At 34.9% G+C, this 22,507-nt stretch overlaps 3 protein-coding genes across 9 annotated transcripts; all 3 read left to right on the plus strand.

Annotated features, from left to right (window-relative positions):
* Window positions 1–4,024: 4,024 nt before the first annotated feature.
* Window positions 4,025–8,092, plus strand: LOC103943967 (inactive protein kinase SELMODRAFT_444075). The gene is given in 11 exon segments (XM_048586911.1): window positions 4,025–4,850; window positions 5,324–5,478; window positions 5,564–5,658; window positions 5,794–6,098; window positions 6,101–6,814; window positions 6,937–7,097; window positions 7,248–7,324; window positions 7,416–7,563; window positions 7,645–7,663; window positions 7,666–7,793; window positions 7,874–8,092. Coding segments are annotated over 11 exon segments (2,025 nt in total). The 5' UTR covers window positions 4,025–4,702; the 3' UTR covers window positions 7,949–8,092.
* A 358-nt stretch (window positions 8,093–8,450) lies between these two features.
* LOC103943971 (probable acyl-[acyl-carrier-protein]--UDP-N-acetylglucosamine O-acyltransferase, mitochondrial) lies at window positions 8,451–11,097 on the plus strand. Of its 7 annotated transcripts, none has more exons than XM_048586919.1 (11): window positions 8,463–8,829; window positions 8,918–9,042; window positions 9,165–9,273; window positions 9,360–9,452; window positions 9,518–9,634; window positions 9,775–9,819; window positions 9,921–10,004; window positions 10,170–10,274; window positions 10,377–10,463; window positions 10,544–10,676; window positions 10,834–11,097. In XM_048586919.1, the coding sequence occupies exons 1-10, from the start codon at window positions 8,680–8,682 to the stop codon at window positions 10,661–10,663; spliced, it is 1,035 nt and encodes a 344-aa protein (XP_048442876.1). In that variant the 5' UTR covers window positions 8,463–8,679; the 3' UTR covers window positions 10,664–10,676; window positions 10,834–11,097. The 7 variants fall into 7 exon arrangements, 5 of the variants coding, with proteins under 5 accessions (XP_048442895.1, XP_048442876.1, XP_048442872.1 ...); XM_048586915.1 differs by having other exon boundaries at window positions 8,466–8,829; window positions 10,803–11,097; XM_048586931.1 differs by having other exon boundaries at window positions 8,680–8,824; window positions 10,803–11,097.
* A 4,935-nt stretch (window positions 11,098–16,032) lies between these two features.
* LOC103943973 (transcription factor MYBS3) lies at window positions 16,033–18,142 on the plus strand. The gene is made up of 3 exons (XM_009354356.3): window positions 16,033–16,699; window positions 17,099–17,295; window positions 17,563–18,142. The coding sequence occupies exons 1-3, from the start codon at window positions 16,318–16,320 to the stop codon at window positions 17,941–17,943; spliced, it is 960 nt and encodes a 319-aa protein (XP_009352631.1). The 5' UTR covers window positions 16,033–16,317; the 3' UTR covers window positions 17,944–18,142.
* Window positions 18,143–22,507: the final 4,365 nt, after the last annotated feature.

Here is a 22,507-nt window from a genome sequence, read left to right on the forward strand (position 1 = left end):
AAAATAGGAAAATATCAAAAAACCACCCTTAATTCAAAAATATTTAGAGAGAAAAAAAATCTAATATAAGAGCATCGCCAATAATACTAACTAAAATTTTGTTATATAACTAGTCAAATAACTCAAATCTTATTTTTCCTTAAACTTAACAACCCAAACCTTTTTTCGTCTCTGGAAGCCCCGAAACAGTACAACTTCATAGTTTTTAATGTTTCACAAAAAAAATAACTTTCTGTTCCCAGCTAAATCTAGCTAGTTACTGTTCACAATCAAGATGAGTACTTTTCAGTCTCTTCTTTAACTAGTTTGCTAGAGATGCTCTAACATGGAGAAATTAGTCAAACTAAACAAAAATCAATCCCTCAATATCACACTCCTGTCGTAGACTAAAAAGCCAATGAGAGTGCGTCAAAAAGTTAACTTTGAATAAGGATAACAATTTTGAAGCTCGCATCTCCATTCTAATTTGAATATTTTATAAATTTTGTATGTACTTAAAAGAAAGAGTGCGGGGGATTAAGTCTTAGTTTCGTACTGAGTGATTTTAAAAAAAAATGTTTTTTTTTTATGTTTGGTAAACATTCAATTTTAGCTTTTTTTTACAGTTTTTGGTCACATAAAGCTGCAAAACTCAGCTTTGAAAAACCAGTTTTTTTTTCACATCTGTTTTACATAAAAGTTTATCAAACACTATAATACTACTTTCTTTTTTTTTCAAAAGCACTTTTACAAAAAAATTTACCAAACACTCTGCTGCTTTATTTCATAGCCGCTTATTCTTATAGCACATCAAAAGTAGTTTTTTTTCAAAGCACATCAATACCAAACCAGCCCTAAAAAACTAATGTGATATTCACAAGGGCAAACGCTTTGACATGATAAAATACATTGCTTGAAGCCCTAAATTCAACTTAACTTTGGTAACGAAAAGGAAGAGTAAATTGTAACAATGATCCTTCAACTTTAATCAAATTGGAGCAATGGTCCCTCAACTTATCAAAATGTGTAGCTATAGTCATTTTCATCAATTTCGTCAAAATTTTGTCAAAATAAGTTATGTTGGAATAACCATTTATATAATAAGGGTCTCTCAACTCATCAAAGTGTGTAATTATGGTCATTTTCGTCAACTACATCAAAATTTTTGTCAAAACGAATGGAAGGACCATTGCTACAATTGGGTTAAGGTTAAGGGACCATTTCTCCAGTTGAATTAAAGTTGATGGACCTAAAGTGAAGGGACCATTTCTCCAGTTGAATTAAAGTTGATGGACCAATGGTAATAGATTTTTAGTTGAGGAACCATTGCTTCAATTGAGTTAAAATTAAAGAACCATGGTTACAATTTACTTGAAAATGAATAATGGTCAGCAAAGAAACAGGAATATGATACTGAACAATGAGAGCATCTTTATAAATTAATCACGCCTGTTGGAGACAAGACAGCAAAAGCTTGTGCATATCATGCACTTATGTATTTTGAAAGTCAGTGCACCGTCTTCGTTCACTAATCATGAAGCTGAAAGCTTTGGCCTAGGTTGATAAGGTTGTCGTGAAAGGTAATTTCATGAGCAGATACATGTTTAATCAAGTTGGTTAGAACAATATGCTTCATTTTCTGTATGCAAGTTTGAATATCTCTTCTTGTATTTAGATAAACAATGTAATTATCCTACCGTTTGTATTCTAACGTATATTTTTTGATCGATGACATGTCACATATGTATATCTCAAGATCAAAGTTGTAATCAAGCATGCATGCATGTTTGTTGCTTCCTCGATATATCTCTCGTCATGGCCAACTTTATCAAGCAAAAGTTAACGCACCAAAGTTTTGCATATTGAAAATTCCTTTGGATAAAGGGAAAAGCAAATCGATTGAGACTTTAATTAAATTTAAGATTCCAGCTCTACAAAGTTCATTATTTGCCGATTGTTTACCTGCCTAGGATACCCTACATTGTACATTTTTGGAGAAAGAGAGAATAATTTTAATTTTTTCAGAAAGAAGGAATAATATAAGCCAGATACTTATCGACTGATATGATAATATTTAATACGTTTCGTACCGACTGATACAATAATACTTCATTCGTTTCATATCTAGCTTGGTTGAATTTTCATATCCTAAGTTTGGTATAGAATAAGTTGATTTTTATAGTATTATCGGTCAATATTGTTGACTATGATCAAAAGTAAGAACCCTTCATGATTTTTAACTTTTTATGAAGAGGGCTACAAAAAAAACGTGCCCATGTTTCCCATGCATGTACGAATCACTAGTTACTTTAAAGAAAAGCTTAAATATTAAAATGATCCTTGTATTTTAGTTATCCGGTTAATTTAGTTCACGTGTTTTTAATTTGGTCAATTTGATCTTTGTGTTTATCTCTATTAATCAATTAATGACATTTCAATCTAATTTCTGTATATATAAAAAAAATTATTAAAACTTATATATATATATAATTATAATTTATTTAGTTTAAAATGAAATAAAATTAAAAATTAAAAGAAAAAATTATTCTCCTCCCAACTCTCTGGCCTCCTCCCTAACATTACCCCTCTCTTTTCTAGTTCACAACCTTAATCATTTTTCACATTGAAAGGTTTATTTCTTATGTGTGTTATTTCTCATTGATTTGCACTTTTCTATAATGATTTTTCTTTTGAATTTTTTAAAAGAGATTGAATGAAATGTCCTTAATTGATTAATAGAGACAAACACAAGAACTAAATTAGCCAAATTAAAAATACGGGGACTAAATTGGCCATATAGCTATAACACAAAGACCATTTTGACCTTTAAGCCTTAAAAGAAAACTAAAAGCGTGTCTTTTATTTCTGACTTGAAGAAAAGGAAGGCACTGGAAACATGTACCTCTAAGGTCCTAATCCTTGAAGAAACTCTAGGGTAGAGAGGAGACATGATTTAGGATGTCCCTCCAATGTTGGGTTTGAGTGTGGTCCTATTCCTATATAAGCTTAAATGATAGTGTTTTTTAGTTTTTTTTTTTTTTCTCTTCTTCTTTTTAGAAAATAGACGATATATTAAGAAATCTCAAACGAAAGTTACATTATATTTTGAATGAGGAGATCCTGAATAATATCAAGTGGGTCCTCAAACCAAACTACTTCGTTGCTAATCGAAACAGCAAATTGAACTAATCTATGGGCTACCCCAACATAGTTAATTAAAAAGTTTAATGAGGTTTGAATGATTAATTTATCTTCCAACCAAACCTAGAGGGATAACAAAACAGATCAAATGTAATTTCACGATTTTTTTGCAATAAAATATTACACTTGTACACAAAAATTCACCAATAACTTCTTCCTTCAAATCAAAAAACAATTAAAAGAGGTGGTGAGAAGACGCTAATATATCATATCCACGAAATTGTGACTCATCAATGTCTATTATCCCTCGTTATTACAGACTCGTTGGAAGTGCTTTTAAAATGATTGAAAACCTTTTTAGAGAACATGTGTTGGGTTCCACAAGCATCAGTTATGTGCTTCTTCCATAAAGCACTTAAAGTGTTTTTTTCCCTGTATTCACTTGCATTTTTACTAAAAATTGGTTCCAATTTTTTTTTTTATACCAAGAACGGATTCAATTATTTTAAAAATGCTTCCAAATGAGCTTATTTGTTAGAAAAACGAACATTAATCAAACAATAAATCAAATGATTAGAATTAACTAATCACTTTCTCATATAACTTGTTACTAGGACATAGAGTTTTCAAAGAGTGGCTAGTGACTGGCAAGAATGAGAAGCTCCACCTCTACTCTAATCATTGATCAATTTAAGGTCTCTTGTTTTTACATATTTATAAACCATCCATTGTCGTTTAACCTACAATCTCGTCCCTACCTCTGTCGTTTTACATGCTTTCTCCTTGGTGCTTCTCTCACAATTATGCCGAGTCCTAATTAGGAATCTACCAGCAGAAAAGTCCAACTTAGGCCATCTGCTTACTCTCTCTCTCTCTCTCTCTCTCTCTCTCTCAGAGACATAAAAATTCATGCAAAAATATAAAAAATAAAAATAAAAATCCAAACTTTTTTGTTTGAAACTATTTGCTCTGTATTGGCAATAATCCCAAAGCTCGTGGCTTTAGCGGCAGGGTGAGTCATTGAGTTGTTAAAGTACACTTTGAAGACAGTGCGCGTCGTCTTCCTACTTTCATGCTTCTTTTGCGTGCCTGTTTTTTTCCTCATCTGCGTAAAAACTCGAAAAGCTGATTCATTTGGTTTCTATGCCTGTCATGATATAATCGTTTCTGCTTTTTCCCATAGTGATTAATGCGTGTTTCTGCTTCTGGGTTTTGTCTCTTGTGAACTGTATCCCTGTAAGGGGTACTTCGGATGTGGGTTTTGGTTGTTGGGGTGTAGTGTATTTCAGATCTCTGCTTATTCCCTCAGTGATTGTGCATGCTTGTTCTGCTTCTGGGTTTGCCTTTTCTTTAAGAACTGCACGGCTTGTGAGGGAGATTTTTGGATGTGGGTTTTGATTTTGAGGTGTGTTGAGTTAGCGTCGGGGTGCAGTCAGTGATTGTGCATGTTTTCTGCTTCTGTGTTGGCTTTTTAATGAACTGTACGGTCTGTGATGAAGAATTTGGATGTGGGTTTTGATTGTGGGGTGTGCTGAGGAATTGTGGGGGTGTGGGATTTCAGAACTTCTGGGTGTGCTGAGTTATGAAAGAGAAGGGTGACGGGAAAGTTGTGGTGGTGGCTGTGGAAGCATTGAAGGAGATTCCAAGGACTGCTCTGGTGTGGGCTTTGACTCATGTTGTGCAGCCTGGTGATTATGTCAAGCTTTTGGCTGTCATTCCTTCTCACTCAAGTAAGTAATCTTCCTTGTATTTCGATCGAAGAAATTGCATATCTGGGTTAGACCAGTTGGTCAGGGCAGTATTATGTCCGTCCCTTGCACCCAAGTTCGAATCCCCCTCTCCGTAGATTGACAAGCAAACTGTTTAGTGTGGCATGTCTAAGATTGGTGTTCTAATTCATTTCTTGACATATGTTGTTCTCCTGTGACTGTAAGAAGTTTTTATCGTTAGGGAACTTTTTCGTGAACTGGAAATATGTTAATGGTTAACTCTTCCTCTGGATTTGTCTATTGGGTAGTAATTCTGATAGAGGTTCTTCACAAATTCGAAGCTTAGATATCGGTTTCAAAACCAAGTTGAATTATGCCTAAGGTGTATCTGATTTTTGCTTGGTGAAATTTTAACTCTTCGGTTTGTGCTCGAGTTTATATCAACTCGGGTGGCCAAAATTGATGGTTGATTGATGAAAACACCATGTGTCTAGGTAAAAGGATATGGGATTTTGCAAGGTTTACCAACGATTGCACGACGAGTCACCGGAGGTCTTTCTCAGGAACCATGTTAGATGACAAGGATGACATTGTGGACTCATGCTCTCAGATGCTGCTGCAACTCCGAGATGTCTATGATCCAGAGAAGGTCAGTGCATCAATGTCGTTTCGTTCCCAATGTTTAGTCCTTACATGCATTACAACTAATACTAATTCCATATTCGTCTTCACAGATAAAGGTCCGGGTAAAGATCGTCTCTGGCACACCGTGTGGTGTTGTGGCTTCTGAAGCAAAGAAAGCTCAATCAAACTGGGTTATATTGGACAAGTAATACATTCAATGTACCCTTAATATCTATTAAATCGTCATCCCAAAAAAATTTGAGAAAGCTTTTTCTCCAGAATATTGTTTCATTCCCTTACTTCCGGTTAAAGTTATCAATCTTATTTCAATCTTTTGCAGAAAGTTGAAATGTGAAAAGAAACACTGTTTGGAGAAGCTGCAATGCAATGTCGTGATTATGAAGCGATCTGGGCCAAAGGTTCTTCGGTTGAATTTGGTTAATTCTCCAAAGACGGAACCTGAAGCGCCTTTGTGTTCGTTGTCTGAATCAGGATCTTATCCAAAACTTCTGAAAAGCCAGTGTGAAGAGTGGCATATGATTAGAGGGCCGACTGTGACTCCAACTAGTAGTTTCGACCGCGAGTCACCTCTGACTGCTACGGATATTGGAACATCATCTATATCAAGCTCAGATGCAGGGACTGAATCATGCTCGATTCTGAAATTTTGGGGAGGTTAAAGCAAGAGTATCAGTATGCGAATGATTCTGACAATGAGGCAAACCATGAAAACCGGAGTTCTTGTCATGCGAGCTCATATTGCCAGCCATGGATGACAACAGATTACCTAAGTTCCGGTGGTGAATTTTCAAGATATGTGGCAGAAGGTTCCGAGAGACATTACAATAAGGCTTTGATTTCAACATATGGAACCTTGCTGGATAAGTTAGCCAACTTAAATCGGCAACCTGATGTTGGAGTATTGAATTATAGGCTTGATTTGAACTTAAGCAGAAGTGTACGTGAAGCAATCTCGCTATCCAGGCACTCACCTCCCAACCCTCCTCCATTGTGTTCGATATGTCAGCACAAGGCACCTGCATTTGGAAATCCACCTAGGTGGTTCACTTACGCTGAGCTGGAACTTGCTACAGGTGGATTTTCAGAAGCAAATTTCTTGGCTGAAGGTGGATATGGCTCTGTACACAGAGGCGTCTTACCGCATGGTCAGGTTGTTGCTGTCAAGCAACATAAATTGGCTAGTTCTCAAGGTGATAAGGAATTCTGCTCAGAAGTAGAGGTCTTAAGCTGCGCGCAGCATCGCAATGTTGTAATGTTGATCGGATTCTGTGTGGAGAATGGTAAAAGGTTGCTAGTTTACGAATATATGTGCAATGGATCTTTGGATTCTCATCTGTATGGTAAGTTCAACATCCCCTTTGTCAAAAGAGCGGATACATAACCGCGAACACTCTCTGTAGAAGTTTGTTTCACCTTTACTTCTGAGACCTACCTAATTAAGGGGAATGCTAAAAATTTTCAGGGAAAGACAGTTGCCCGTTAAAATGGTCTGCACGACAAAGAATTGCAGTTGGAGCAGCTCGAGGGCTGAGATACCTTCATGAAGAGTGCAGAGTGGGTTGCATTGTCCACCGGGATATGAGGCCGAACAATATCCTTCTGACCCATGATTTTGAACCATTGGTATGGACATCCTTTCCTCATCACTTTCAAATAAATTTCAAGTACTCTCTTCACCAAGTTTAACGTTTTCCTTGACGAATCGCACTGCGTATGAGTGTTTATGCAAAATGCATCATTTGGAGTAAAACCAACTGACTTCTGGATTTTCAGGTCGGAGATTTTGGACTCGCACGGTGGCAACCAGATGGAGATATTGGGATGCAAACAAGAGTACTTGGAAGATTCGGGTAAGACCATACGACTTGAGAGGTCTTAATTAAATCAAATTACCATCGGATAATTTTTTTAGACTAAATCAGAAACCTTGTGTTAATGTAGTTACTTGGCTCCAGAATATGCTCAAAGTGGACAAATCACAGAAAAAGCTGATGTGTATTCGTTCGGAGTAGTATTAGTAGAGCTCGTTACAGGACGGAAAGCTATGGACTTAAACCGCCCGAGAGGCCAGCAATGCGTCACTGAATGGGTATGTTCGAGTAAGGCAACTTTAATTTGAGATAGCTGATGTCTATAATGGCCATTGCTTACACTCATTTCTGCGGAGCAGGCACGCCCCTTGCTCGAAAGAAGGCCACTTTCGAGCTGTTAGACCCGCGGTTAAGGAACTGCTATTCGAAGCAACAGGTTTGCAACATGATGCAATGTGCTTCCTTGTGCATCAGGCGTGACCCTCGTTCGAGGCCTCGAATGTCTCAGGTATGTGTTGCTGTCATGTAACCCTCACTCACTGCTGGTACGTGTTGTGAACTTGTTTCTTGTCCAATTTGTATCCGCAGGTGCTTCGGATTTTGGAAGGCGATGACATTCCGGCGAATTCGCCAAATCATTCTTGCTTGAAGGAGGCCTTATGAGGACATTCTGTAGACATCCCGGAGAGATAGATATGCCTGTAATCAAGTTGAATATATGTGGAGATTTTGTAGACAACTGTCATCTTCCTGTTACTATAGTAAAATTAGTGTAAGATTTTGATATAATGAGCTTCTTTACTGTCATTTGGGAGTACGAAGGTGCGATATTACTTTACCTATCACATGATTTATTACAAAATAATGCTCGGCAGATCACATAACTCCATTTGGAAAAAAGAAAAAAAAAAATATCACATAACTCCACATTATACTGAACCATTGTTCTAAGGGTTGGTTTGAAATTGCCTAAATTTTTTTAAAAGTAGCTTCTTGAATAAGTTGGAGTTGAAATTGTGTTTGATAAAAGAATTATTTTTTTCTTTTTCAACATTATGAATCTAAAACAACAAAAAAAAGAAGCAACTAATGGCTATGCTTTCCAAAAAAAGTGCTTCTTTCATAAAAGTTGGGTGAACAATAATTTTTAATAAAACTTTCATATTAACAATCCGCGGTTTTCTTTTCTTTTGCTAAAAACAATTTTAGCACTATATAGGTAACCAAACATTACACCACAGCTGTTTACTTCTGCTAAATGAAGTACACCCGTCTCTGATTGGTGGATTATTGACGGTAATTGGTGAAGTTGGGCCTACATTTGTTAAAAAAAAAAAAGGTATAAATCGAGAAAAGCAGAGTATGAGTCTGAGTGAGGCCACGGGACGAACACCATGCGTGCGTTGGTGAAAGTCGGCGGCAAACGCTTAAGCTCTGCGCTGAGCAGCCTCAGCTCGCCGTATATCCGCCGCTTCTGCAGCAGCCTTATCTCCGGCTCCGTTCATCCCAGTGCAAACGTTCACCCCAATGCCGTTTTGGGTCAGGTACTCCACCTATCAATGCTCAACTAAATTAGCTTACTTTTAGTGGCGAAACTCATAGTGTCGTTGCGGTTTGGTGTTTCTGCGACAGGGTGTTTCAATTGGACCCTTTTGTACTGTTGGGTCGTCGGCGAAGGTTGGAAATGGCTGCCGATTATACCCCGGAAGCCATATTTTTGGAAATACAGAAGTTGGGGAGCGTTGTGTTTTGATGACGTGAGTTTCGTGTATATAAATATGTACATGTATATAGACATTGTTGATAACTTGATAAAGGTTTCGACTTTGATTTCAAGCTTTGAACTTTTGATTGGTGTGGTGCAAAATTTGTCAGGCAGTGGTGCCATTGTTGGTGATGATCTTCCAGGGCGTACCGTGCTCGGGTGTGATAATGTTATTGGACACCATGCCGTGGTTGGTGTCAAATGCCAAGATTTGAAGTACAAGGTCAGTTTCGATATGTTAACGAATTCACTACAATACTTTAACTTTTAAGACAAAGTTCACTAGTTTGTGTTTGTTTTGTGATTTAGTCAGGCGATGAATGTTTCCTTGATGTTGGGGACAACAACGATATCAGAGAGCATACTTCGATCCACCGATCTTCGAAGTCGAGTGATATAACAGTATGTGGATATGTTAATTAATTTCAAATTTGAGTTTCATGCTCTCATTGTTGTTATGTGATCAGGCTATTGGGAATAACAATCTTATCATGGGATCTTGTCATATTGCCCACGATTGCAAGATCGGAAACAACATCATTTTTGCAAATAATACATTGCTGGCGGGCCATGTTGTGGTGGAAGTAAGCCCTTACGCTCTCTTTGAATTATGAAATTTCAAATTTCAGGATATTGGCTGAGTTTTCATAGAAAGATATGTTCTTTTGCTCAATATACAGATTACATATGATACGTCATACATTATATTTGTTGTAATCCACAGTGTTACATCGTGTCTTGCATTTCAAACTCCTCTTCTACATCAAATGTAACGCTAGTCTGTTTTGCAAATTTCAAGTAAGAATATATCCTGATATATACTTCTATTCTACTTGTAGTATCTGATATTTAGTTGCGTTTCAAATGTAGGATTATGCTCACACTGCAGGGGCTGTTGTCGTTCATCAATTCTGCCATGTTGGCTCTTTCTCATTTATTGGTGGTGGCTCTGTGGTATGCCAGTCTTTTTACCATCTTTTATGCAACGTGGAAACTTGAACAATTGTTTCAGAGTCTCATACTAGCGAATTGTGAGATTGGTGCCAGTACATGAATTTGGCTCAAAAATTTTCACCATTAAATCTTTGATTTAATATGTTCTTTTTCATATCCTTGAAGATCGTACAGGATGTTCCAAAGTACATGATGGTCGCAGGAGAAAGAGCTGTGCTTCGGGGTTTAAACCTTGAAGGTCTTCGGCGTAATGGATTCACAGCTGCAGAGGTTTTGATTAATCAATGTTTCGTCTTAATTTTTGACATTTTTCATTTCATTTTATTTAATTGCAAATCTAAAAGAGCTTTATACCTCTGGGCAAGGATCTAGATCAGAAGCCTGAGAACAGCTTACCAAAAGATATTCATGCCTGCTGATGAAAATTCCGAGGATTTTGAAGAACGTCTTTCTCACGTGGTATTACATTCAACCTCATATCTACCCTCTGACATCTAAGCTTTTAAATTGCTGGTCATGGAGCTAAATTCATTTTGCAGGAGCTGCATGCTGAATTGGCTCATATACCTGCAGTCCGTTCCATGGTGCAGTCTATCCGTGACTCTTTTGAAGGAAATCGACGTGGAATATGTAAATTCAGACATTGGAATGGCTCTTAAAAGCATGTAACAGGTCAGTTTCTTTGTTCTGTAAAGATATTATTCACATATTACAAACATCTGTGCTTCCTAGGCATCACTAGAGTTATGCCTATGAATTCTTGCAGTTAATTTGGTTTTCTGTTTCATCTTTTCGCAGTGACCTAACTGCTAGTTTATTTACAACACAGCTGAGGATGTGCTCCGGTATGTAGTATGAAGAACTTGCCAGGCAGCTCGTGGCTGTGCCGAAGAAACAATGGAATACAGCAAGAAGTCGCAGATGCTAACAGAATGTAGAAGTATTAATCTTTTTCAACTAGTGAATTGTTTCAAGGAAATTACTTGTGCAATTTCTTTGAAGTTAGAAAACAAACATTCCTTTGAATTTTTGTACAAGAAGGTTGACCTCAAATTCTCAGAAAATGCTAGGAATTCATTTGATGCTTTAAAAATGTTTTTTTTTTAATTATTCTTTGATTACCAGAATATATTATTAATTAAGGTATGCTTTGATGCTTCAAAAATCAAATCAACATAAAATATGTTACAAGACAATCTTGGAGTTTTTCCTAGTTTTCAAAGTTCGTTGTTTTCCTTGTTGAAAATGGAAGCAATTCAAGTCCATCAAAAGGCATATTGAATTTGATTTAAAATTGTTCTTCTTGTGATACCATTGACTAAATAATTGTTGAATACTGTTCTTCATTTCTTTTTCTTTGGGGATGTATATATCCACTATTCAATATTAACAAATCCTTATATATGAAACTATTATTAGTACTGTAAAATAGTTATTATGCACTCAAAATCTATAAACACGCGAAAAATTACATAAGAAAGAGAGCAAAATGTCATTTTTTAAGTGGCAATATAGTGACAATTGGTCCTTCGTGCTTTTGCATAACTCACAACTTTGACCCCTAATGTTCAAAACCGACCAACGTCATCCTCCATATTTAAGTTCGCGCCCCCGTCAATGTTGCCGTCACCGTGATAGTTTTTCTGCTGTATGAACTTCAGCCATTCATTTGCAGTTTCTGATACTTAATAGTTAATCCACCAGGGCAGGATAAATTGTGATAACAAAAATACACTGATGTGTTAGAGACAATTGACCTCATTTTTTCAAAACGAGATATTTTGGTTTTAAGAATGATTTGAACTCTTTTTTAAGTGCTGTCCAAATTACTTGATTTTCCAAGTTTCCTCATCTGCATGGTAAATATTCTCTCTCAACTTTGACTTTGAAGCAATGACTTGAAATATGTTTGGCCACCTCACTTTGTAGTTAGAACACAAATATTCTCGTTATGACTAGGTGACCAAAGAATGCATGAGTATTCACCTTATTGAGGGTTAAAAAACAGTGGTGATTTTAGCGTTTTAATTCCAATTTTTTTATATCAAATTCAAGAGTAGATCACCATGAATTTGAAAAAAGTTGAGGTTGCACCATAAAACCAACTAAGAATATAGAGAGTAACCTAATTTCTTATAAGTACATGCAAAATCCCTTCTTTCACCGCTGCGGAATTAATACTCTCAACATACCCTCACGCATGACGAATTTTCAAGTCTAACACGTATACAACACAAATCGAGTGACGTGTATGGCCGTTGGAGTTCACACTTGGGACAATCTGCTCTGATACTACAGAAAAAATTAAAATTTCACCATAAAACCAATTGGCCCATAGTTTGAGAAAAACATCTTCTTCCTGGAGTGAAATTTTATTTTGTTGCAGCAACAAATAAATAAAATTAAGTCGGAAATAAACAATAATCTTATTCAACACCGTTTCAAATCATTCCCCCTTCATAAAATTAATAAAACAGACAAAGTGACAATAATATCACTTCTTTTGTGGCTGCTGATATGAGATTGTTTACTTATTTTGATAGGAAAAAAAAAAAAAAGATGCCGATGAGTGCTTGTACATTGGATCTTCCTCTACTTAATCATTTGTAGTTGCAACTAATAATACTGGATTATGGCATGTGCCGTAATCTTTAGCAGTAATGGAAAATATAATGATTAAAATATTAAGATAAGGATATGAAAATGAGATTTAAAGGCATTATGCTCAGTTCCTAAATAAAGATTGAAGAGAGCAGTTGAGTTCTTGGGGATTGAATGTGACCCATCTTGAAGCCTCGTCCGTTCTTTTAACCTTCTCTTTTTCTTCCATATTTGAACGAATTCAAACGTTGTGCTCCTTTTCCATGTTATACATATGAACACTCTCAATTCTCTTGGTCGCCTAGTGATCACGAATTTAAAATTATTCGCCGTTGAATTTGATATCAAAGATTAAGATCAAACCACTAAACATACATCGATTTAATTAATCTCTACACTTAATATCAAATCCAATTGCGAATGACCATACATTTCTTGATCACATGTTGCCGAGGAACATTTTTTTTTATTTTTTATTTGGGGGAACACGAGGATTTTATACTTGTCAGTGGATGGAAGCTAGTGTTTTACAACCTTAATAATTTGTTAATAGACCCCAAAAGCAGATATAGTTAGCTTTTGAACTTCAGCAACTCAGGCTGATGGCTACATTTGGATATATTTTATGCCCATTTAATTTTCATAAAGTTGATGCCTTTTGAGTTTGTGTGGAGGCCATTACGGAAAACAAGCAATGATTTTCAATCAATCTGCATCGGATTTTGTATAATTTAACAGGAACATGATTTAGCAAGTACACCAAAGTTTATAATTAAAGTTGGAGAGAATTATATCTAGGAGGAATATATGCTTTAATATTCAATGTGTTCATCAACTTGGTACTTGATAAATATTCCTTTTGAGTTGCATGTATAAAAGAAGTATTTTCAGTTGAAGCTGAGATCTCAAGCTCACCATTCTTGCAGCACCCAAACCACCTACCCTTTGATAAAGGGGGAGAAGTATAACAATGCAAGGGAATTTAATTGAGGGGGACACACATGTTCTGCATTTGTTTTGAGTAGTTATTAAAGTAGATGAGAGAAAGTGAGTGGCTTAATAACTGTTAATGCTAGTGAGAAATATTTTACGAATAGTTGTATATAGATAAAAATGCCTCACATATAATTTGTTAGTGTCTGGAGCAATAACAGTTGGGTTCCAAGAAAATTTCTTCAAAAAAATTTTAGGTTTTTTTTTTTTTTTTTAATTTTTTTTTTTATTACTATGAAAAGAGTTTTGAGGAGTTTATTTTGTGAAGAGCACCAATTAAAATCACTATTTAATAACATAATAATTTTGATAAAACAACATCTCATTTCAATACATTGAAGTGTCAATTTATTTGGGTCCTATCCTATGGCATGCAAACAAAGTAGGGACAAATATGTGACACAACTTTTTTTATACTGCATTTGGCACACGTTTTTGTGGAACTTATTTCGTAATGTATTTCAACGATCCAAACTGTTTATCTTTTAGGTACTTCCTCAAATATCATGTCTATCAAAAATCATCTAAATCTGAAACCATATGACCGTGGATTAAGGGTTTAGGGTTCTAGCTTTGAATTTGTCTAATTTTTTGCAAGGATAATTTATGAATGATGTTCTAAAAAATAGACGGTTCAGATCGTAGCAATACATTATAAAGTAAGCCTCACAAAAATATATATCAAAATGTACGTAGTGCAACAAATCCGTCCCGAAAATTTGAATTGACGTTGAGAGGCCTCATGATCACAGTTAATTGATCAAATAATTAGAAAAAGTAAGCTTCAAGATATCAACTCCTCGTGAATTACTACCTTATATATAAAATATAGAGTAAAAGAATAAGAAAGTGACTTAATACTTAGTCAAAACAAGATTAGAAAACTCCCCCAATGACCATTATCCTCTAGTTTCATACGAGGGAAGATTCCTTTCTACAAAGAATGCCAAATGCATAAAAAAAATAGTTTGAATAAGTATTGGAACTTGGAAGGGTTTCATGGTTTTAGACATAGAAAGGACTAACCAATCTTCAGCTTGGCCTCCTCTCTAGATAAATTGGATTATATATTTTTCTCCAACTAGCTTAATTAAAAATCTTAATAATAACCTTAAGACAAAAGCAGTTGGTACCTTAGCTAAATAATATTAATTAAATTGTATATATTAAATAATATCTTTGAGTCCCTATCTAGATTTTGAAGTGCTCTTGTAATATATAGTTTGCCAATATAGAAATTAGAATATATATATATATATATATATATATATATATATATATATACACTATTTCCTTAAATCAGAACTGGGGATTCTAATATATGTATATATATTCTGAGTGACAATTATGGTACCTTAGCCAAAGTCGTTAGCATGAACTATTAATTATATATACATATATACATATATAAATTGTGTGTGTGTGTGTGTAAATAATCGTAAAAACAAGTGATATAATGGGTCAATGCAAACAGCGAAGTGTTCTTTGTCTTAGATTCAAGGATAACGAGAGAGTTAGGTAAGACTTGATATAATTTAGGTAGATTTAGATTTGATCATCTAGATTTTTAGTGATTGGGTTGCTTTGAAGTTTGAAAACAAATCAAATCATTAATTTGTAGTTCAATCTGATATGAACGTTTGGTCCAATAATCTGAATGGTTGAATGAAGCGGATATGACATTTTGGTTTCTTCTTCCCTGAAAATATTGGCATTAGTCTCTTAAGCGTAACATTTAAGCATATATATAGCTGTTGACTTATCACAAAGAACCTCTATGTGAGGAAGTTACTGAAATGTATGAGTTAAATTCCTAAGAAACTGCAACATGGAACATGTCAACTTTCAAACGGGGTTCTTCCTTTTCTGTGATATTTTCTCATCTACCTACTTCCAAGCTATTTCTTATATATCTACCTAATTCCAAGTATTGAGCATTGCATGATGGCTTTTTATTATCAAGGCATGTACACAATAACATATAAACAAATATTGCTCTCAATGAGTGATATATTTATCAGCTTAACGTGATTGGGTGTTTCAAGTTTGACTATTTTTACCTTGATACAAAAGTAGGAAAATATTATATTATTGACTCTAAAAAAGCCATCCTGCAATACTTCTCTAAAACGTATTTTCTCTCTTATGTCTTTGCATACTTGAAGTGTGAAATAATTTTTTTGAAGTGCTAATAACAGCTATATGCATGATTTATTTACCTAATTATGATTATACGCATACAACTGCTTTTATTAAAAATGAAAAAACGCTATAGGTCCCCTACAATATTAATATATTGTACTTAGAATATTCCTACAAACTCCAGAAGAGAGTTCCTGTATAAGATGACATTTAAATATATATATTCCTCTTATATATACATATGAAGTGAAAAGAAGAGCGACGGTAGTTATACAACTGGTCTTAACTTGTTCTGTTTAGAACCCAAGTTGGAAAATATCCAAACAATAAACAATGTCCATCCAATCATCTTCTCTTGGTGTGCATCCATTTTCATAAACCCCACACCCCTCACCTCTATCATCATATATACCACCAAACGCCTTGCTCATTCGTCCTTTCTCTCTATCTCTCTCTCTCTCTCTCTCTCTCTGTGAATTTAGTTGGAATTGTGGTGGTGTCAGCTTAATATATTTCGAGAATTAAGTTGCAAGAAGCACTTAATACAGAAGCGCTTAATATTATTGCCTGGCTGAAGATGGGCAGAAAGTGTTCACATTGTGGAAACGTAGGCCACAACTCTAGGACCTGCACAAATTTCAGAGGCACTCTTAGTAGCACTAGTTTTGTTGGATTTAGGCTCTTCGGTGTCCAACTTCAGCATGATCACCATCATGTCGTGATGTCTTCTTCTAACATGAACAGTAATTCTGCTAACCATCATGTTGCCATGTCCATGAAGAAAAGTTTCAGCACGGATTGCTTGCCGACAACGTCGTCAGCCTCTTCATCTTCCCCATCTAACTCTTCATTGTCTCCTTCAAGACTTTCCATGGATGAAAATATTTGTGCAGCAGATAAAGCCTCCATCGGCTATCTCTCCGACGGTCTCATATGCCGAGCCCAAGAAAGGAAGAAGGGTATAGTTCCAAATTAATCGTATTATTTATTATTGCTTTGTCAATTTTTGAAAAAAATAAAATATTCAATACCATGTGTGTTTTTACTTTAAAATTGTGTTCTTGAGCATGCATCATATTTACGATTCTTGTTTTCCAATCTGTTGTTTCAAGAACGAGGAGAACTTATCTGCAATTAAGATGTCGGTATGGTGGTATTTCAAGTTAATTGAGTCTTGTCATGTCTTTCATGACAATGCTTAATTTGCTTAGAATACCGCTATATATAGCACCTCCAGAGTAGTTTGTAGGGGTTTACTTTCACATTTTCTGAAAATTATTCACCAATTTATTGTTTGCTTAGGGAAAGTGAATTTCATGCACCTTAATTACATACTCATTATTCATGTATGTTATTAGGAGTTCCATGGACGGAAGAGGAGCACCGGACGTTCCTAATCGGACTCGAGAAGTTAGGAAAGGGTGACTGGAGAGGCATCTCTAGGAATTATGTGACCACAAGAACCCCAACCCAAGTTGCAAGTCATGCTCAGAAGTATTTTCTCAGGCAAGCAAGCCTCACCAAAAAGAAGCGACGCTCTAGCCTCTTCGATATGGTGCGTACTTAACTAATCATTTCAGTTGTTTCCGTTTTCATTTTTTATTTTCACTTATTTTTAAATACCAAAAACTAAATATTGAAAACTGTTTCTGTGAGTTTTCAAATTTTGGTATATGATTTTGGTTTTCAATTTTCAAAAAAATTAAAACTGAAAACTGAAAAAATTGAAATGCTTATCAAAAGGGACGCACGTTAACTACTTATGAAATGGAATTGGACTTGAATTTTAATTTTAATTTTGTGTTAATCATGTTCATGACAGTTTGGGAGCAGCAACAATATAAATATGGCGACTTATGATCCAATTCCTACTCAACGTGACAACATTATTCATGGTGACATGGCCATTGATACCAGCACACTGCCTCCGCTTCAACGTAGCACTGCAGCAAAAAATCTAAAATCAGATCACAATCAAAAACCTCAAAGCAGCAGGACTACTACTCAGCAGCTGCCGGCTTGGATTTACGGGTTGATCGATTCCCAGATGAAATCGAGTTCATCTTCGAGTGAAGCGCCAGTAGTACCGGATCTAGAGCTCACGCTTGCCGCGCCAACTAGTCCTAATTTGGAACAAAAAAAGAGATCATCCCCAACCCCAGCAGGCCCCCTCCTTAATCTTGGAAGGATTAGTGTCACATAAACAAAAGTAAAATGAGGTGGACTGGCATGGGGATACAATATACAGAAATGATCGTGATTTTGACTTTAACCCAAGCAGCTCAAGAGGGATCTCAAGGAACAATAAAATTAATTATTATGTATTAATTATTAACTTTCTTTCCTTTCCTTTCTTTTCCTTTTCTCTTGATGAATAAAACGAGGATGAATCCATGCATGCATGACAACATGTTTTATGGAAGTACTTAACTTGCTTTTATATATGAAACCCATATTGCGTCTGTATAACATCTCCCTATCGCTTGTTGGGTTTTCTCACTAGGTTTATTTTAAGCCACGGCCTCATTAAATATTGATCAGCAAATTAAAATAACAAATTAACGATGTTTTCTTTCTACCAGAGGTGATCAGTGATCTCATCTTCTAATTATTTACAAAGTTCGATTTCTTTATGCCAGTTTGCAGCTGGCTCATTTATGAGATTTTATTGGTCCCGAATTTATTTATGAGATGTTATTGGTCTTGAATTTCTTTTCAGTATTTTAACGAAAGGTGTAAATATTACTTGGAATCTAATAAAGTCTTTATCTTCTTTTTTTCCAAAACAAACACAAAAGCAGATGCACAAACATAATCTGCACGGATGATTAGTGACAAAAATGTGTAGACAACTGGATCAACTGCTTAAATACAGTTTCTTGATTAATGGTACATAATAACAATTAAAAAGTTCTATTGGTATTTAACATTCTTTCACAAGTTTCCCCTCTTACCAAAAGAAATATATTCATGGTTAAGTAGAAATATTAGGGTTTTCGGAATATTAATTGCTTTCAAAAACTCTCTAACAAAAAAGAACTAGTTAGTGTAAGTGATGAATTATTCTGGTGGTTACAGTCTTTTTCTTCAATCCACTACGTTTCAGATTCAAATCCACTCATATGCCCTTATATAGTTTAAAGTAGAAATATCTTTAAAAAGAAAAACTAGCTATCTTTACAGACAGCAGTAGTTGAGCATCTGCACTCCAATTTTAGCAGAAGGGAACCACATGCTTTTCAATGACAAGCTTACTTGTAGCACATGATAAATAAGGTACGTTAATAGATTGTGAAATGCATTAATGCAGACATAAGTAAACCAGGCATGCATTCTTTTGTCGTAGCATCAAGGATAAAATGGGGGGACTACTACTGCACTTGTGTACTGAAATATTACGATATATCTGAGTAACTGGGACAATTTAAAATAAATATTCTGAGTAATTGGTTGGACATACCCCAGTATTAAATTTCTAGGTCCCGAAGTACATACAACATTAAGATTGTGCAGGATAACTTGATCAGGTATGCCAGGTTTTGGAGAACAATTTCAATCAATGATATGAGTATATTATTATCCCGACATCTCAAATCAATAATTTAATATTACATTGAACGAAAACTCACACATAATATTATATTGGTAGAAATGGACGTCTCAGCGATAGTGTAGCAGCGCCATTAATTGGTCTAGTACTAACATAACTAAAAAGCCCACAGCTTGACTTGACCTGTAATTTCCCTGTAATTCTTCCTAATAGTTTATTGTCTGCTCCAACACAAGAAGGTTCTTGACTATTAAGTCAATGTAATATAAATTAATGAGGAAACTGATGCATCAGTCGAAATTCAACCCTGATATTATTCGAAATAGGAAATACACCGCATGCTAGGAAACAGAAAGCAAACTTCTGAAATCTGGAGAATCATGGACTCATAAGTTTTGACAACGTTAAACTTTCCCAAAACTCCAAGACTTTTGTGTGAAAGTTTGATTTTTTAAAAAGTCTCACCCCAGCATAGTAAACACCTTCAATTCCTTGACCACAATTAAGAATAATTTTCCAAATTAATCTCTTGTTTTATTATTTTGTTTTCTGATGGGGTCCAATATCTTGGGTTATTCTTTTCCCTGTCTTTGACTGGCATGTTGCACAATCTACATAGATTTTGAGAGACATGAAGAAAAATCCTTTTTATGAAGATTACGAAGGCAAACAAAGTTCTTGATAATTTTGTGTGACCACAAAGCTGACACATATATATCTGTATGTATTCTAACTATACTGTTCTTAAGGATAAGGAAGAAAGAAACTAGTCCACATGCTCAAAAGAAAATCGATGCTACCTCCAATTATCTACGTGTTACAATTAAAAGTAATGCCATTCCTATTAGCAATTGATTTTTGGTAAAACTACAACTTCCTTCACTATTCTTATTACACTATAGCACTCATCACTTGAGCTACCTACATAGCTACGGTAGATATAATTACGGTGTCAATGAAACTTTCACCTTATCTTTAAGATATTTTACATATTATCATCCTATAGCATTATATCTCTGGTTCACCGAAGACTCTATCCACTCTTAAATCAATATATATGTCTCTATATGTTTTTAATCTGTAAGAGTTGTCAAGTTTGTAATCTTTTCCCCTCGACCTGCTGTGAGGAACTTTGTGCCTGTAGGGAAAACTGGAGGAGGATTCTCTCCCCTCCTAACCTCTCTCTCCCTTCCCTCCTCTCTTATTTGAACAGTTACAGTTTAGCCACGTCAACATCTTATATTGATTTTTTTATAAAGACAAAAAGTAATATGTGAGAGGAGGGAAGGAAAGAGGATGAAAATAAAAAAGAAGATAATCATACTCCAGGAAAACTGGGTCCTCAATAGTACAACTGAGATAATATCATGTCCCTTGTACCTAGATCCTTGTGTCTAAATGTCTCAAGGTATTTTGTCTTGCTTGATTCAACACAACTTGTCACATTTATACTCACTTTTAAATTACAGTGACATTTCAACAAACTTGTATTGTCTTGTTTAATATCTGTTACTATCTATGTGGTGTCAAATTGTTTTGGAATCTTATTAATCTACTCAAATCATCAAAAGCCCACATATCCACTTTCATGTTCACATGAATCTTGTGGACGATAGTAATTTGTTTCTTGTATCAAACACAACCCTCGTTATCTTGTTTTGAACTCATGATTAATAAACTAAGAGTTCGTCCAATAACCACTTCGTTTCTTAGCATTTAGTTTTCACTTTATGTGCATGAGATATAAGAAAAATATATAGGAGAAAAGAGGGTGAAAGAAGAGTGATAGGCAGGAAGAAAGTATACAAAGAAGAATAATGAATGGAAACAAAATCTTAAAAGTAGAAGAAACTTAAAAATATACATCTTCTACATCTCTTCCACCTTTCTTCCTCCACTCTCTATATCTCTAATGTTATGTATTTTCTTTTTCTTACACAAAAATGAAAATTGAAAATGAAGTATGGTATGTATGAAATTAAGAAAAATGAAGAATTTTTTTTTTTTCAAGATCTTATTAAAACATGGAATACTTGAAACTAACAAATAATTTGACACAAAACTAAATACAATATCGTTCTAATATTCACACAATTAACCACACTTAATAGCCTAAAGTTTTGTTGTGGTGGTTGTTATCTTATCAGCAGCAACTGGCAAGCTTTATTTATATAGCCAATAGGCATATGACATCACCAGGTGACAACTGAAGGCATAGAATTCTGTGGAACCATCATCACATGTTATGCAAAACTATATTATATACATGTAGCATAAAGAGAAGTTAAAGTATATTATATAATATGATAATCAGGTGATGGCGATGATCAGCCTCTTAATCACAATAAATTAAGACTGGCTTAATTATAAACTAGTGAGCAATCTTTATCAGTAAAACGTGGATTAACCAATTAGGGATTAATTAGTATAATGTTGCAGTGTTCACACGATTACATATGCAGCACATTTGGTTCGTATGATTATATATAAACAGTTAAAATATCATTTAAACCTACTTCTTATCTTGATTAGTCACACCTACTTAATATTGTACTAAGTCCTGAGGAATGCATGGATACATAATTACACACACGCGCGCATACATATATGTCTGAACTGGAAGATGGTTTACTTCTGCTTTCATATATAAGTTGGTCAACTTTGGCCTGGATTTCTTTAAGGATCGAAGACCTAGCTACTATTATTACTTTTTAATAAAATGTGATTATCAGCGAGGTTAACACTTTATCTTTCCTCGTGGTTCTACCTATTTCATATTCACATTTCTTGATAGTTGAATATTCGTACTAAGGTTGTTAAAGATTCACACGACGTTAAGAACAGACACGTTGAGAAATCATAATTTCTACTTAACTATCTCCAACTTTTGTTCCAATTTATTTACAAGGTTGAGTGCTTTTAGACTCAAAACTTTAGGATTTTGGTACCGGATTGGTTAACCACTTCTTGTTTAGGTTTTAAGTTTCAGATTTTGAACTATCGAAGTTCTAAAAGCAGTGATACTATACTTATAAAAACACTGTTAATAAATAAGATCAAAGTTGAAAAACCAGATTTTCGGCAATATCCATCCTTTAACTTTTTAAAGGGTGAACGTTTAGAATCTTAAGTCTCTACATGGTATATCACTGTAACAGTTTTGGTTTGAAATCTCATCAAATGAGTTTTTGAGTAATTAAGCAAGAAAAAAAAGAAG

Source organism: the organism of the source record quoted next, unplaced genomic scaffold, assembly GCF_019419815.1.
Source record: "Pyrus x bretschneideri cultivar Hongxiangsu unplaced genomic scaffold, Pyrus_bretschneideri_v1 Contig1, whole genome shotgun sequence".
NCBI classification, from domain to species: Eukaryota; Viridiplantae; Streptophyta; class Magnoliopsida; order Rosales; family Rosaceae; genus Pyrus; species Pyrus x bretschneideri.

Bases quoted from the DNA above. Each gene is read 5' to 3' on its own strand.
- LOC103943971 (XM_048586919.1), top strand. From the start codon at position 8,680: ATGCGTGCGTTGGTGAAAGTCGGCGGCAAACGCTTAAGCTCTGCGCTG. The intron at 9,274-9,359 runs GTCAGTTTCGAT...TTTGTGATTTAG, and splicing joins GCCAAGATTTGAAGTACAAG to TCAGGCGATGAATGTTTCCT. The intron at 9,820-9,920 runs GTAACGCTAGTC...TTTCAAATGTAG, and splicing joins ACTCCTCTTCTACATCAAAT to GATTATGCTCACACTGCAGG.
- LOC103943973 (XM_009354356.3), top strand. From the start codon at position 16,318: ATGGGCAGAAAGTGTTCACATTGTGGAAACGTAGGCCACAACTCTAGG. The intron at 16,700-17,098 runs GTATAGTTCCAA...GTATGTTATTAG, and splicing joins AGCCCAAGAAAGGAAGAAGG to GAGTTCCATGGACGGAAGAG. The intron at 17,296-17,562 runs GTGCGTACTTAA...TGTTCATGACAG, and splicing joins GCTCTAGCCTCTTCGATATG to TTTGGGAGCAGCAACAATAT.